Source organism: Vespula pensylvanica, chromosome 4 (genome assembly GCF_014466175.1).
Source record: "Vespula pensylvanica isolate Volc-1 chromosome 4, ASM1446617v1, whole genome shotgun sequence".
NCBI lineage: Eukaryota > Metazoa > Arthropoda > Insecta > Hymenoptera > Vespidae > Vespula > Vespula pensylvanica.
This window is the reverse complement of record NC_057688.1, coordinates 8,321,188-8,337,805: the sequence shown is the minus strand read 5'-3', so window position 1 is coordinate 8,337,805 and position 16,618 is coordinate 8,321,188. Positions and strand designations below refer to the sequence as shown.

At 35.8% G+C, this 16,618-nt stretch overlaps 3 protein-coding genes across 8 annotated transcripts in view; 2 read left to right on the top strand and 1 right to left on the bottom strand.

The window, feature by feature from the left end:
* Positions 1–9,831, top strand: part of LOC122628751 (protein-L-histidine N-pros-methyltransferase) — a 29,352-nt gene extending 19,521 nt beyond the window's left edge. Inside the window, exons 3-6 of one of the 2 annotated variants that reach the window (XM_043811343.1) lie at positions 5,490–5,702; positions 6,158–6,548; positions 6,629–6,744; positions 9,647–9,831. In XM_043811343.1, the coding sequence (XP_043667278.1) occupies positions 5,490–5,702; positions 6,158–6,548; positions 6,629–6,703 (679 nt within the window). In that variant the 3' untranslated portion in view covers positions 6,704–6,744; positions 9,647–9,831. Of the gene's footprint in view, positions 1–5,489; positions 5,703–6,157; positions 6,745–9,646 lie in introns of both variants that reach the window. The other variant, XM_043811342.1, reaches the window with a different exon arrangement.
* On the bottom strand, positions 7,537–12,506 carry LOC122628749. Of its 4 annotated transcripts, none has more exons than XM_043811339.1 (7): positions 12,394–12,506; positions 11,198–11,440; positions 10,716–11,094; positions 10,243–10,633; positions 10,028–10,150; positions 9,587–9,719; positions 7,537–9,501 (listed from the first exon to the last, which is right to left on the bottom strand). In XM_043811339.1, exons 2-7 carry the CDS (start codon positions 11,437–11,439, stop codon positions 9,453–9,455), a joined length of 1,317 nt encoding a protein of 438 aa, XP_043667274.1. In that variant the 5' UTR covers position 11,440; positions 12,394–12,506; the 3' UTR covers positions 7,537–9,452. The 4 variants fall into 4 exon arrangements, with proteins under 4 accessions (XP_043667274.1, XP_043667273.1, XP_043667275.1 ...); XM_043811338.1 differs by lacking the exon at positions 12,394–12,506 and adding an exon at positions 12,100–12,341; XM_043811340.1 differs by lacking the exon at positions 12,394–12,506 and adding an exon at positions 11,969–12,105.
* A 405-nt stretch (positions 12,507–12,911) lies between these two features.
* On the top strand, positions 12,912–15,528 carry LOC122628752 (Golgi to ER traffic protein 4 homolog). 2 transcript variants are annotated; one of them, XM_043811345.1, is made up of 7 exons: positions 12,912–13,201; positions 13,284–13,362; positions 13,720–13,954; positions 14,032–14,170; positions 14,252–14,392; positions 14,479–14,734; positions 14,802–15,528. In XM_043811345.1, the coding sequence occupies exons 1-6, from the start codon at positions 13,089–13,091 to the stop codon at positions 14,726–14,728; spliced, it is 957 nt and encodes a 318-aa protein (XP_043667280.1). In that variant the 5' UTR covers positions 12,912–13,088; the 3' UTR covers positions 14,729–14,734; positions 14,802–15,528. The 2 variants fall into 2 exon arrangements, with proteins under 2 accessions (XP_043667280.1, XP_043667279.1); XM_043811344.1 differs by having other exon boundaries at positions 12,914–13,201; positions 14,479–15,527.
* Positions 15,529–16,618: the final 1,090 nt, after the last annotated feature.

Here is a 16,618-nt window from a genome sequence, read left to right as displayed (position 1 = left end):
AGAGAAAGAGAGAGAAAACGAGAGATTGAAGGAAAAGTCAACTAAGTTTTTTGTCGCTTAATAAAGACTCGCAGACGTCATTGCGTTTTCTCTGAAGTGTCTCTTCTAAAAGTAAAAAGGCCACGTTTTATTCCGAGATGGTTGGATCTTGTTGAACGACGAGGACCACCGCACGACGCCCATAGTTTCTTCCTTTACGTTCCTTTACGACTCTCGACGGTGGTTTCCCGAGCGTCGCGCTCGAATCACGGTGTTTAAAGTGGTCTAAAATTCAGAAACGTTCTTACAAACGTACCATTGGGATTTGCGCGATGCGAAAGTACTATTTTTTTTTATGATGGTAACAACTATAATAAAAAAGAAAAGGAAAAAGGAAAAGAAATATTATACGTTCATATTATGAAGGGAACAAAATCGCAAAGAAGAATTGACGATGTATGTGTGCGTATACACACACCCATACACACACCTATGTAATTAAAAGATATGGTAAAGAAAAGAAAGAAAAAGAAATTTCAAAGATATCGAATCGTTATTACTAAAAAAAAAAAAAAAAAAAAAAAAAATCTCTTCCTTTTTGTTGCCAAAAGCAAAGAAAAAAAAGGAGAGCTGCTAGAGAGATTAGAATACACGGCTCGCACGAATCCCGCACGAAGAAGCGAGCTCGACACGACGAAGGATTTTACGATCCTACTTAATTCCATTTACCTCGCGCTCCTTTATCGATCGATCGACGATCGTAAAATCCGATGCAGCGTCGCTGGGATCGGCTTTGGAATACTGCGGAAGATCTCGAAGAAACGAGTGAGATAGAAAGAGAGAGAGGAAAAGAGTAACGAAGTAATAGTAGTAGTACTAGTAATATAATAGTAGTAGCAGCAGGAGCAGCATAGTAGTAGTATTACTAGTAGTTTCTCGCGAGTCGAGCCGAGAAATTAAAAGACGTAGGAGAAAAGAAACGAGCAGGTCGGTGAATCGAGTAGAGGGGTTGCTTTCTACAGGGACGAAACGAAAGCGATGTGTGAGGGTGGCCAGTATACTATGAGAGGGTTGGAAACGACGGGGATGGCTATGAGGGAGGAGAAGAGAAAAGAGAAGAGAAGAGAAGAAAAAGGAAAGAGGATAGAAAAGAAAACGGAGGAGAAGAAGAAGAAGAAGAAAAGTGTGCACGTATGCGTGTGTTCCCGAAAGACTCGCATAACGATCCCGTTTAAGAATCCTCCCCCTCTCTCTCTCTCTTTCTCATTCTCTCTATCTACCTATCTATCTCTCTCTCTCTCTCTCTCTCTCTCTCTCTCTCTCTCTCTCTTTCTCTTTCTCTTTCTCTCTTTCTCTTGCACACTGGTCGGCTATTCTCGCAAAGCCGAGCAAAATAACGGGCGAGCACACCCACCCTTCGACCATTCCTCCCTCCCACCCTCTCTCCTTTTCCCTCTCCCCCCTTAAACCCTCTCCTTTCCTTCCTCCTCCATCGTCGAAGAAGAGCATTTGCAAAACTCTGCCGGGTATAATAATAATTATTGTCCGTGAGCGAGTCCGGGCTCCCCCCCTCAGCCTCTTTCGCTCGTCTCCCTTTCTCTCTCTCTCTCTCTCTCTCTCTCTCTCTCTCTCTTTCTCTCTTTCTTTCTCTCTCCTCCGTCCAGCTCGACTCGGAGGGTCATCCTCCTACTCCGATCTCCGTCGATGGCGTGGCCTCCCCTCCAAATCTCGCGTACCGGGGTGGTCCGTGGTCCACGCCTACCAGCGCAGCATCCCTAGCACAGGGTGACGTGCCTTTCCTCCTATACTCCTCTCCTCTCCTCTCTTCTCCTTCTTCTCCTTCTCCTTCTCACACCCCCTCCGACAAGTAAAGGTGAGGAGGAGGTGGAGGAAGAGGTTATAACTACGTCGAAAGAGAGAGAAAGAGAAACAGAGAGAGAAAGATAGAAGGATCGAAGAGAGGACTAACGAGACACCGTCGTCTTTCTCTCCCTCTTTTTCTCCCTCCTCTTACTCCTTCAGAGGACTCGCGAACTCTCGCGAAAACGACCGAGGACGACCGATTTCCCTTCTTCTTCTCTCTCGTCTCTCTCTCTCTCTCTCTCTCTCTCCCTCTCTCTCTCCTTCTCTCTCCTTCTCACGCTCACGCTCACTACCTTCTTCCTTCTTCCCTTCCATTCGTCCAACGACAAGCACATATCTCTCGTTGTTGCGCGTGCGAAGCGAGGAGAGCAACGTCGATCGTGTAATAGCACGAAGGGGTGAGAGACTCGACGAGCCAGCCGTCGACTCTCCGTCGTTTCTGCTACTTGGACGGTGAAGGGTAGTATACCTCTCTCTCTCTCTCTCTCTCTCTCTCTCTCTCTCTCTCTCTCTCTCTCTCTCTTTTTCAAGATTTTCCTTCCTTCCTTCCTTCCTTCCTTCCTTCCTTCCTTCCTTCCTTTCTTCCATCCTTCCTTGATTCCTTCCTTCATTCCTTTCTTCATTCCTTTCTTTCTTATTTACTTTTACTTAGTTACTTACTTACTTACTTACTTAGTTTCGTTGAATTCCATAGAATTCCATTTAGCCGTCCATAGCCTTTACCGTAGGACTTGTCCGACTTGCTTTATCGTTCACCACCTTGACCTTTGACTCGAACGCACGACACACCATCTTTTATTTATCAAGGAATCCGAACAATAATGTTCTCTTTCTCTTCGAACCAAGAAATGAATCTTCTAAGAAAGAAATTCATATTTTTCCCCCCCTCTCTCTCTCTCTCTCTCTCTCTCTCTCTCTCTCTCTTTCTTTCTTTCTTTTTCTTTTTTTTTTATCACTATGTCTTTAGTAATTCGTAATTTCCAATATTACGAATAGAAAAATTTCTCCATCATCCTTCACTTCAAGTGTCGATAATCAGAGCGTATAAGAAGTATATATATAATTCTAATCGAAAGTGTCATTCGTGATATTGTACTAAAAAAAAAAGAAGAAGATGAATAAAAGAAAAGAAAGAAAAAAAAGTCAATTAATGTTTAATAAATAGGTACATAGAAATCCGACGAAGAAGAAATATCAAAGCCCCATTAGTCCTTACTTACAAACAAAATACTTTTCGCATCTCTCTCTCTCTCTCTCTCTCTCTCTCTCTCTCTCTCTCTATCTATCTATCTATCTATCTATCTATCTATCTCTATCTTTCTCTATTTTTCTCGCTAACATCCTTACGTTCTTTTCTGTATCGCTATAAGTTATCGGCGCACGTGGAGCTCTCATGTACGTAGGTACGTTTCCGCGCGTCGTTCGACGAATACGTTCGATTCGAAGGGAGGAGGACTGCTGGACCGTAGGAAGAAGAGAATAAGGGGAGAAATGCGAAAGAGGAGAAATGAAGAAGAAGACAGAGAGAGAGAGAGAGAGAGAGAGAGAGAAGAAGAAAGAGAGAGGGAACAACAGCACGGATCGAAACCGAACGAACGAACGAACGAAGGATTTGCAAACAATAGACCTGGAGCAGAGTGGATTCTTTAGATGGCGGTTTCGATACGCATCGCATTTACATATTATTGCTATTATTAGGTAAACGATCCTCCGAGCGCCTCTTTAACACTACGCATTCGCTCGCTTACCCCCTCGAGGGTATTTTACGAGCGGCCAGCGTAGAGACCCCCGGCCGATAAAAAGCAAGAAGACACACTGAAACCGAAACTTTCTCTCTCTTTCTTTCTGTCTTTCTCTTTCTCTTTCAACCGATTGTAGGTGGACTCTGATGTAAATGATTCGACAACGACCAACATTCTTATCGATACATCTTCGATCATATATTCTATCGATCGATCTTACGCAAGAATACAATGATTTTCATGAACTTTCGAGACCACGATGAAACATTAACGTTCTACCTTTTGATAATATATTTCATTGATTTTCATGAACTTTCGATGAATAACATTATAACGTTTTAACTCTTTTATTGGGTTTAGATATGAACTTTCGTTTGAACCATGATCCGTGATTAACGATGAGTCGTGTTACATCGTTGTTAAAATAGAATATTGGGGAATGAAATAATGAAATAATTTTCGATTTCGAAATCGTTTAATATATAACCAACCAGTATAACGTTAATCAAATTCTCTTTGAATCCGAAAAGATCTGAACGGTCGGCTATAAATCCAAGGATGTTCAGGGGGGGAGGATGGTTCAGTTCTCTCTAGACCGCACGACGCCAGGACCGAAATTAAGGGCGCTTCTTTGGTCGGCCGCCCGTTACTTTTCTCTTCGTCTTTTCTCGGACAGGCCAAAGAGAACGAGCAAGGTGGACTAAAGTGGTCCGACGAGAACACGTTCCTGAGGGTAAATAAAAGGAACTGTTTTCTATGTGTGTATGTGTGTGTGCGTGCGTGCGTCTGTATGCGCGCGTATACGTGTACGTGTGTGTTCTTCCTCGAATTATCTGATGTTGACTAAATAAAAAAATAAATAAATAAATAAATAAATAAAAAAGATATATATATATATATATATATATAGGAAATTTAAACATATTTAAAACATTCACGTAATAATCAAACGAATTAAAAAAATTAGAATATTTCTTGTCTGATAATTAAAAATATATAGAATATTTATACAATGACGATCTACGATAGAATGACGTCGTTAATTATCCAATATGATCTGATTTACATTGTTATTTGTATCTTGGAGTTTTTGAAAGTTCAAATCCTCCGATAAATACTCCAATGCAATACTCTTAGAAACGAATCACGATTTACGTGTAAGAGTTCTCGCATCTGCTTCTTTCGATACGCTCCCTCCATCTCTTTCGCGTTGTCTCCCTCGTCGCCAGTGGTGGTTACAAGGCGTTGCTGGCTCGACGTTACGAGCAAAACGAAGAATGTAAAGGACAGAAGGCAGGAAAGAAAAAGAGAGAGAGAGAGAGAGAAGAAGAACCATGTGGTAAGGAGAAAGATAGAGAAGCTTCGAGGATGCTACGAACAATGCGGCAAGTAGGGTCTCCGAGTGCTTTCCTCAGCCAGAACTCTTCTTCTTTTTTTCTCTCTCTTTTTCTCTCTTTTTCTTATTTTTATTTATTATTCAATGGGGGCCAGGAGGTGCTCGTTAATCGATGCCACCGGTCCAGTCGAGCGCGCGGGGAGGATAGGGAATGAAGCTGAAAGAAGAGCAAATCGAGAAGAAGCATCGGTGGAAGAGGAGAGTCCTGGACCACCATCGCCTTATTTATAACGCCAAGGGTAACCAAACGCATGATCAAAATTCCGCGTTCCTCGTAACAGGCATTGATCGATTTCCTTCGTGAATTTAGTTCGCACGAGTATCTATCAAAGACACTCTCGGGTATTTCAAAATGTAACCGTGGATCTTGAAAATGCTTAAAATCATCATCGATTTCATATATATGTGTATATAGATCAAAAAGAGAGAGAGAGAGAGAGAGAGAGAGAGAGAGAGAGAAAGAGAGAGAGAAATAAATATGCTAAGTTTCTGTTTGTTTTATATCACAGATTATTAGGCCGAGGTTCAATGCACGTCTTCTCCAGCGAGCAATTCGAAAAATTGATGGAAGCTAGCGGGTTCAAAGGTCCTTGGAATTCACTCGTAGATTTGGGAGCTGGCGATGGTGCTACCACTGCACACGTGGCTCATCTATTCGATAGAGTATACGCTACGGATATTTCGCCACCTATGAGATGGGCATTGTCCAAACGAAAATTCACGTATGTAGAAAAATGATCGATTTATATTTTTTCGTAAGATAGCTGGCATATTCATTTTCTACATAGATCGATAATAGATTTCTACAGAGAGAAAGTATAGAAAACAAAATTTATTACATCGAATTGATTGAAGTAGAAGTTTACGATACTTTTATATCCTCGCGTCTGAGGACGTAACAGTTCCCGATGGTTACTCGAATTTTAAGTGAGCGAGCGAAGGGTGCGATGTACTCGTATAACATTTTATAGACATTCGTTCGCCCTTTCCCAAAACGATTTTCAGTCGCGACTAAATCCTATCGAAGATATTTTCTTCCTCCTTTTCCTCCTACTCTTCTTCTTCTTCTTCTTCTTCTTCTTCTTCTTCTTCTTCTTCCTTCTACCAACTCCCAACTTCAGCCTCTGAAAATCTGTTTCATGTGAAATTTCAAAGATAAAGAAAATATTTTCTACAGAGTATTGGACGTCGATAAATGGCACGAGGAAGCTGGCCCTTTCGACGTGATTCTTTGCTTGAATTTGCTCGATCGTTGCGATCGTCCAAACAGTTTGTTAAGACAATTCAGAACGTCCTTGACAGCAGGAGGTCGACTGGTGGTTGCCCTGGTATTACCTTTTAGTCCATACGTCGAAGTAGGTGAGAGAGGTGATCACAAACCATCGGAGTACCTACCAGTGAAGGGAAATGGCTTGGAAGGTCAGATCGCTGGACTAGTCGACAGAGTCTTCGCACCGTTGGGCCTAAGATGTTTGGCATGGAGTAAACTACCTTATCTATGCGAAGGTGACCTGGGTCAGGCTTATTACTTTCTCGACGACGTCGTCTTCGTCCTGGAAGTTGTACCAGTTAGTAAAAAAAAAAAAATCCTGCGAATTGTTGATAGCGAATGTCGTAGAATTCGACTGATCGAAGAAGGATCTTTTAGGACACGGTGTACAACGAATACGAAGATTACGTTAAGGAGATGCACGGTGAAACAAGGATTGGCCTAACTATATGAGGAAAAGGAAATATTCTATGGATCTGGATAACGTTATAAAGGCGAGTCACACTTGTAAAAACTTTAATAATCGCAGTAGTCATGGAATAGAATAATGCGAGAGTACAGAGGAGCAATACTGGCAAGCGACAACGAGAGCTTAGTGTGCAGACACAGGCGATAGCGTTGGTGCACGATATCGTTGATCGTGTCCGGTTTAATAACCGGATCGACGAACAACGGTGCGCAATTTACAATCATCTTACTGTCAAAGTTAGAATGTGCTGTGTAACGTGTATGCGAATTACGGTATCGATAAAACGACGCGATAGAGAAGAACAATACGCTTTTTCGGATAGGTATATATCACTGAGGAACCTATCACACATCGATTTATAGGTCGTTTCGAAGGTCTACATTTCGATTGAACGATTACTCAGATATATATATACCTTACGGGTGCTCCTTTCCTCCCTATTTTTTTTTTTTTCTTTTTCTTCCTTCCTTTTTCTCTTTCTTCTTTTTCTTTTCTTTTCTTTCTTTCTCTCTCTCTCTTTCTTTTTTCTTCTCAATTTGGTATAGTTGCAAAGAGACTTAGTCATGGATATGCTTAATTACGTCGATAATCTTCGACAGCAAGACAAACGGTCACAAAGTTTGCGTGTTTGTTCTTTTTCTTTTTCTCTCTTTTTCTTTTCTTTTCTTTTCTATTCTTTTCTTTTCTTTTCTTCCTTTTTCTTTTTTTGTCGTTTTCCTTTTTTTTTTGTTTTTTTATTTTTTTACTTTTTTATTTCTTTATTTCTTTTGTGTTTTTTTTTTATCTTTTTCTTTTTTATTATGTATATATATATATATATTTTTTTTTTTTTTTACTTTTTATTTTTCATCATTTTTCTTTTATAATAACTACTACGAGAGAAATGAGTCCATCTATTTAATTCAGAAATACACGGTAAGTGAATCGACGTACGCAATTCGTCGTTGTTGTTTGATCAGCGTTTCGTATTTTAAACTAGCAGCTTCATATTGAAAGTATATATAATCAACGCAAACGTGATCGGCACGATATTAGTAGCTGCAAATGCAGAAGACACATTCGTATAAACGTAATTAGAAAAAACGTTAGTATTTCGATAGTTATAATATAGAGACGCGTCCATATAAAATTTTGCTATTTTATAGCCAAAGTTATTAACGCTCATCGACCACGCACACTTAAACAAGATTTTTTTCACACGCACTCCAATGTCGTCACATTCATATAATCGTGTGTATACACATGTATATTTAATATTAAATATTAATAAGAAAGAGAAGGAAACATTTCACCATCGTAGAAATGCGTTTATAACGATGAAATTTCAAACTATTACTTTCTCTCTCTCTCTCTCTCTCTCTCTCTCTCTCTCTCTCTCACTCTCTCTCTCTCGCTCTCTCTCTCTCTCTCGCTCTTTCACAATCTTTCTCTCTCTCTTTTTTTATCAACAACGAAATCTAATGAAAAATATTATTTAAAAGGACTTAATTTTTATAAATTACGTTGTGGTATCGATCGACAGAGGTAAAAAAGTTTCTAATCAATATTCGATAGACGATAAAAAAATGATTTAACGTCGACGCCAACCACAATTTTAAAGACACAACTAGAATTTATTTTCTTTCGATGTTATCGTATAATAACGAAATAATTTATCATTCAACAAATATCTATCGGCTTTTCTTTTTTTTTTTTTTCTTTTTTCAATCAAGTCTAATGTGCAAACCACGTGTCACACGTTACCTATGGAGCTTATATATCTTGTTATTACCTATACCTCCTCTTATACATAGATTGTAGACATTTATAATTAATAAAACTAGAAATAACAACAATATATATGTTTTTCTTTATAACTCTACAAATAAATATTAAAACAAATGCACCTTTCGAGAGAATGCAAAGATGCGTATTTAGTAATAATCATAAACGTTGAACTCTCGATCAGATCTCTCTTTTTCATTTTTATATAACATAAATAATAAATTCTTTTCTTTCTCTCTCTCTCTCTCTCTCTCTCTCTTTCTCTCTCTCTCTCTCTCTTTCTCCCTCTCTTTCTCTCTCATTCTCTCTCTCTCTCTCTTACTAAGTTTAACAAACGTACAAAATCTAAATAATACAATGAGTATTTATGGAATCACAATTCCTTCTTTGTGCTTTAAAGCTTCCAATGCATCGTCGTGTGTAATATTTGTCCGATCGTACGAATTATAAAATCTTAAATTTACCACAGATTAATGTCTATTCTTTGCACCGATGATAATTATAAATCCGTAAATGTATACATATAGATCATTTTTAGAAAACTGTAATATATTTTTAATCAGGTAATCATTGGAACACAAGTGGCGAGTTATTAAAATAATCTACAATATCAACTATAAATAGACGAGAACATAACCGATTCGATTTATATAAGCTCCATAGGTAAATTTCTAACGTAAAATCAAATGATAATAACAAGGTAATGCTAAACCTGAATTTCTAATTTAACGCCGTGAGTTATTCTCATTTCTACATATAAATTTCTTTGCTACCCACGTTTATCACAGTCCACGCATGACTCGTTTTGTCTCTTAGTATTTGAAGTCCTAAATGCCAACAACTTTGAGCAATCCTTTTGGGTTGTTTATAATAAATTAAACAACCCTCTCATATACACTTTCTGACTAGAACACCATAGAGCGCAAAGACGAAACATTGGTCTTATACTATTTAAGCTAGGACTATTATCTAGTCTAGCTTGCGCTGTTCGCATAATTCTTCTAATCCACCAGCTTTTCTATAGAAAATAAAATGTGTAACTTTTGTTATGAATATTCTTTAAGTATTCTTTTTTGTCATATTATTATTGTGTATGTACTTACAATGCCGGAAGATAAGGAGTACCGGTATGATCTAACCGATGTTTATCTTCATTTTTCCAGCTCACGATTGGTATAATAGGTGGTGGTATAATACTTCTCAGAGATTGTACAAGCTGTATCGTATCGACCAAAGCTGCACCGATTAATAATACCAATTAATCAATGCAACGATAAACATCACAATGAAAGAAAGAAATATGTAAGCAAAAATCACAAAATAAATTAATCGATATTAGTGGCCATTACTACTTTTTTTTTTTTTTTGGTTTCAAAAATCTACTATAATATATTTAATCATATCTAATACAATATGAAACTAACATGTGCCACGAATAATAAATATAATAAATATAAAAAAAGATATAAATATATATTTTATATATATATATAAAATATATAAAATATATATATATATATGGAATTAAAAAATAGTGTGATTACTTTTTTGTAATGCTTCAGATTGTTTTCCATATGGTTTGCACATTGCAGGACGTATACAAGCCTTCATCCTGGCCGTGTTTTTTATAACTTCTGTATAAGCTCTAATTATCTTTTCTTGTCCAACTAAATCAAAAATCATAAAAGTTAGTAAGTAAAACATCCACTTACTCTAATATAAAAAAAAAACGATATTTTTTTATCCATTTTCAATTTACCTTCCAAGTTAGAAGAACTCGAACGTGAACCCTTTTCATTTTCTAACGACCAAGCACCATTATGTAAAGCTAACAGATCTTTATTTGCATTGCTTAAACTTTGAAGATTACCTAGCCCAAGTCCACTAAGACTGTCCAAATTATCCAGATTTGTTCGTAAAAATTCTGTTAATTTGTGATCAGATATAGGAATATTAGATATTAGTGATTCATAATGCTGTTTATTGGTTGATACTTTTTTTTCTTGAGACACAGGCCGATGTGGAATATTTAAAGATGGACGGCTCGGTGGACGTTGTATATTCATTTGGTTTCCACCACCTCTCATTTCTGACATGTCTGCACCAGTTCCGATGGGTAAGTGCGTATTAGGATTAGCACCGCTTAAAGCCTGTTATAAAAAGTAATAAAATATTTATTACACACGCGCCGAACATGGTCTTGTAATAAGACAGAAGAGATTATACGCTTACCGGTTGAAAATCTGTATTATGCGGAAAACCTGTACGTAAGAGGGATGTGGTAGCTTCGTTCTCTTGAATATACGTAGGTGCCATGTGGCCCATCTTTTGCATCTCGAACTGATTCTTATACCGACAAGCTGGATTTGGACAATTCTGTACAACCTCGATGATAAATTCCTTCTCCATTCCAAAATATTCTCGTCCGATTGTATAAGATTCCATAACGGCCCTAACTGTTCCCTCGAGTCCCAAATGTATACCCTGTGGCCCAGTTATGTGCTTCATCATTACAGCATTGGCAAAATGTTCATAAGGTAATATTATTTTCCCATTTTCTCTCAAAACTAATCTTCCTTGTGAATCTACCGCCATTCTAGATGCCATCATTCTGTATATACGTTAAAAATAATATTAAAGATAACTCTTCGTCGATCAAGCAAGAAGAATATAAAATATATCGATATATCAAAAAAGAATATATTTATTCTTACTGTAAGTACGCAGCACTTGGTATTATAGATCCATCCTTGTATTCGGCTATGCATTGTAACAATTCAATGCTAGGATTCCAACTTTTAGTTTGCAAATATGCTTGAATTAACATATACGTTTTCTCTGTTACATATCCCGCACTGCTCGGGTTACCAGGGTATCCAGAACCTCCACCGGGTGGACCCATCTCTGTTTGCATACCTTTGGCGACAATATTTTTCATAGTTTCTGCCAAGTCCATTCTATATATAAAATAAAGTCGTCATATAATCAATTGAACGATCTTTGCATTATCAAAAACTATAAAATTAAAGGGTTTCGTCTGATCCTTAAATTTTCTTGTATGCATAATTGTGTGTAAGATCAAAGTTATATGAGATGGGAAAAGAAAGAGAAAGAAGAGGGCAAAAGAAAGAAATATCAAAAATGCTTTCAAGTAAATTTATATATCTCTGAACAAAAATCATAGAAATCGTTATGACTACAATACAATTCGTGGAAGAAAAAATGGATTGTTCTAACAAAGAAAGAAAGAAAGAAAGAAAGAAAGAAAGAAAAAAAAAGAAGTATATAGTGGGTGGTTCATAGCGAGGAGAGATCACGCATTCTTCAAAATGAGGCAGCCGCACGTGCAACAGGGCGCATCAGAGCTAAAGATTCGTGCAACAATCGCATACACTGTCGCCGAACAAGGTAGTTAGTATATAGATTCTAGCCATCGATATATCGGCAACAGTGGCGATCGTTATCGAAAACTTGAATGGTCTTACGTATTCGGCCATTGTTATCGCCAGAGCGTGCCAGGGTGCGGAGGCAACGAAACGATAAAAAAACATTTGTACGAGCCACCGCCCCCCTTTAAGAAAAGCGGGAGGGGAACGAACGTTTTCTCAGGACTCACCCCGCACCGGGCAGCCAACTCCTTTCACTCGCACTATCGACAGGAAGCTGGCAACGGCGACGACACCCGTTCGCTCCCTAATCGTTTCTATTCGACATGTTACCGCGATTAATTAATCCCCGTTCGTATTTGCAAATAACATAAATCGCGATAATTATTTCCGCGAGTATAGTTTCGCCGGTTTACCGCGAGAGGCGCTCCCACCGCATTACTCCCTACACGCGACTACCTCTCCTCCCTCCACGTTATCTCCTTCTCTCTCTCCCCCCACCACTTTCCTTCCTTCCCACTCACCCGCACTCCTACCACCAATCTCTTTCTCTCGCCCACTCTCGCTCTAGCTCCGAAAACGGACTCATTGTTGCGCGCCGACTAGCGCGGACGCCGCTCGGCACAGGAGACGCGACGACGCTTTGCGCATTTATCAATATTACTTTATCTTTTGTTACTGATACTATATATGACAGTTCATACATATGCGCTACGTATGGAGGACCGCTTTTAGCAACAGTGCGCAACGCGTAATTCCTTCCCACCACTTTGACTTTTTTCATCCATCCTTAACATCCATGTAACGTGAAAAATACGATAGTATATGTATCGTAAATTAATGTTTATTAACGAATAATTGTCATATCGTTTATCGTTTATTTAATAATAGATAATGTTCATCGGTAAGACATATATATACGGGATATATAACCCATACGACTATACATATTTCGATATTTTTCATAATTATTTATATTTGTTCTAAATCATGGTTAAACGATCGCTTTCATTGGTTAGTTCTAATATGAAACGAAATCGAACAAGGTTCGAAATGATTGAGATTGTAACTCATATGTTGTAATATATGTTAGATTCGAACTTTGATGTACTTGTAAATTCGTTGACCGGATTATTAATCGAATAGCAATGGTACCAATCGCAAAAATAATATCGTGACTGCCAATTGATAAATAAAAACATCCCTATCAAGCATAAACATGGCCTCGCGGTATAATCACGGTGTTCAGCGAGTTTTAGCAAAATTAGAAGCATCTATAAATTCAGAAAATTATTATGAAGCTCATCAAATGTATAGAACTTTATATTTCAGGTAAGTTTATTAGATCATTCGTGTGCACGATCAAACTATGATTTTCGTACAATCATTATGATCACCTAACCTTTTTGTCTAGATATCTCGGACAGAAAAAATATGCAGAATTATTGGAATTATTGTACAATGGATCTTTACTTTTGCTACAGCACGAACAGGTATTTAAAAAATGGAAAATATCATAAACGTAGCGAGCAAATTATTTAAAATATTTCTTCGATAAAACGAATATATTAGATTTGTATGCATGTAAAAAGTCGACATTTCTAATTACAGTCTTTATTTAAACTGTACTGACATAAACATTATGATATTTTATATACAATTTCGAAGTCATTTTTCTTCTATTTATATATTACCTTGTATAGCTCTTGTTTATTCAATATCAATAAGAAAAATGATTCTAGAACATTCTATAGTAACTCATGAACATTTTGTAAATGTTATTTGCGTTAAAAATTATTTGAGAAACTGCCTTTTGAAGCACGTTATATATTACAATTATATTTTTGCAGCATGCTAGTGGAGCCGACTTAGGAATTTTACTTATAAACGTTTTAATGCAATCAGAGTCACAACCATCATCGGAATATTTTGAAAAGATAACACATTTGTTTAGTTTAATGAGTCCCTTTTCTCCTGAAAGAGAATCGTTTGTACAATTGGCTCTTCGATGGAGTACGAAAGGAACAAATCATAAAACTGGAGATCCTGAATTACATCAAAGAATAGCACAAGTATTTTGGAGAGGTAAAAGAGAAAACAAAAAAATAAATAACGATAGTCTTAATTGACATACCATTAAACGCATTCACTTTATTGTTTAGAGAAAAATTATTTGATGGCTAGACAACATTTCATATATAGTAAAGATGGTTCTGGATGTGCCGCAATGTTAGTAGAATTACATGAACAACGTGGATATTCAAATGAGATAGACCTTTTTATAGCCCAAGCAGTTTTGCAGTATGTATTCAAAAGTTACTTTTGATATATTAGAATTCTTTCACAATGCGATATTAATTTTATTTGTTTTATATCTTACAGATATCTTTGTTTACAAAATAAGAAAACTGCGCAAGAAGTATTTAATTCTTATACTTCTCGACATCCAAAAATAAATAGCGGTCCACCATATCTTCTTCCTTTATTGAACTTTCTATTCTTTTTATTAAAAACAATTGATAGGTTAGTATATTTAAAGTACATAAAGAAATTTAAATCATAATTTTTAAATCCCCCTTTACATTATAATTTTAATCTCATCTTTCCAGCGGTAAATTAGGAGTTTTCACAGTTCTTTGCGATCAATATCAGATATCCTTGAACAGAGATCCCTGTTATCGCCAATATTTAGATAAAATAGGCCAGTTGTTCTTCAATGTTCCACCACCACGTCCTCGTAATACTGGATTATTTGGGTCACTTTTGCAATCATTTTTTAATGGTTTAGAAGAAGAGGATTCCGACGATGAACAGCGAAATATAGCATCGACGTCGCACGCGACACAAGAACTTGACTGATTAAAGGTTAGACAACACTGGGCAGTGTGATACAAGTAGTAAATACTGAATCTTTTTTATGCCTTCGTCCCAGATATTTTCAGCTCCTGTATCTCTCCATCATATACCTGCAATCTTAAAATTTTAAAAGAAGTGGTGCAGTATAGATTTCAGGAAACATAGATGCAGAAGCCTTAGGTATGAAAGTATGTGGGGGAAGAATGTCGAAAGGATTTTTAAAAATATTGTGGCATGTATATACTGAATTCAAAATAGCCCAAAAAATAATCTGTTTTATGTACTAATATTCCAGTTTTAAAGCAGTTTTAAATGGACAATGAATAAATACATTTCATTACGAAATATTAATACCTAGTTACAAATCATTTTGCACTAGCTGTAATGAATTCAGCAGATACAGGCTAATCACCGACTAAAACACGGTGATGAATATGTCATTAACAATAATGTCCTATTTATCATACATATAATCACTAAAGCATGTATTTGCGCGTAATTATTAGATCAAAGATTTATTTTATATAAGCTACATCGCAAGACAAATAAACCTGACGTAATCGTAACATTGTAACTTCCGATATAAGATTCTTAATCACTCGTATAAATATTGAGTGTAAATTGTAATTTGTAGTAGCAAGCAATACTTATTTATTTTAATCTGCCATTACACTAAAATGGAACTTTTACAATTAACACTAATCTCTAATATTGCGTAAGTTAAAAAAAAAGAAAAGAAAAGAAATAAAGTGGTCGTGAACAATGAATGTTAAAAATAATTATAATATTGGTGTAAAGAAAATTAAACAAAAACAAATAATGCTTAATTGAAATCTTAGATTTGTAATAAATACATTCGTATATGTTATTCTATAAATATGTGTATATATATATAGAATATTCGATTATTGCAAAAACAATGAATTTATTTCTTGTAATTTGTGGGTGTAATCATTGAAATATACATTTATGTTTCTTTTATTTCATGAAGAAATATGTTGTATCTTTATCAAAAATAGAAAAAAAAAATTTGTTAATATAATTGTAAGTATATTTTATATAAAAAATATTTTTGCAATATTTAGAATATTGATTGATAATTATTTAAAAAAACAAAAATTATGTTTTGGGGGAACAAAAACAAAATTATGTTTAAATTCTAAATATTCTTCAATATTTATGATTTCATTAAAAAAATGCTAATGTTACATCCAGAAATACACAATAAATTCAGGTATCTAATATTAGAAAACATAATTATCATATAACTGGCAGAAAAAAATAATGTACAAATATATACAATTATGTTTAAGATCCGCTAAAATTAACTCGAATCATTTAATCATTATTTTAAGAAATTACAATTAAAACATTAAATATTAATAACAGTAAAGTTTTATAAAGCGAAGACACAAATTAATGGGCATAAATGACTTTGACCAGTTCCTGTATTCCTACTTCATTTTCGAACTAATTATAATTTGTCTAATATGATCGTTAATATCTGTAAAGAAGTCATTCATATCATGCTCTACGAAACAAAGATAAACTGCATATGCTAGGTGTATAAATTGAGTGTGAAACTTATTATAAATGTATCAGTTATAGGCTTCATACCATAAATAAAATAATTAATGGATAAATAACAAATTAAACCATTTTAGCACGGTAACGAATTTATATATAGATATAAATAAATACATATAATATAAAGATAAATTTAGGTAATTATTGACATGTACAATTTACGGTAGGAATTATCAGAGAACTACAGGAAAAAAAACTACAACTTAATATTTCGAAGATACTTTGTTATTTTTTTTTTTTTTTTTTCTTACCAATTCATGTAATAATAACAATATAATTTTGAGTGCAAAAATCCTCGGATATTGT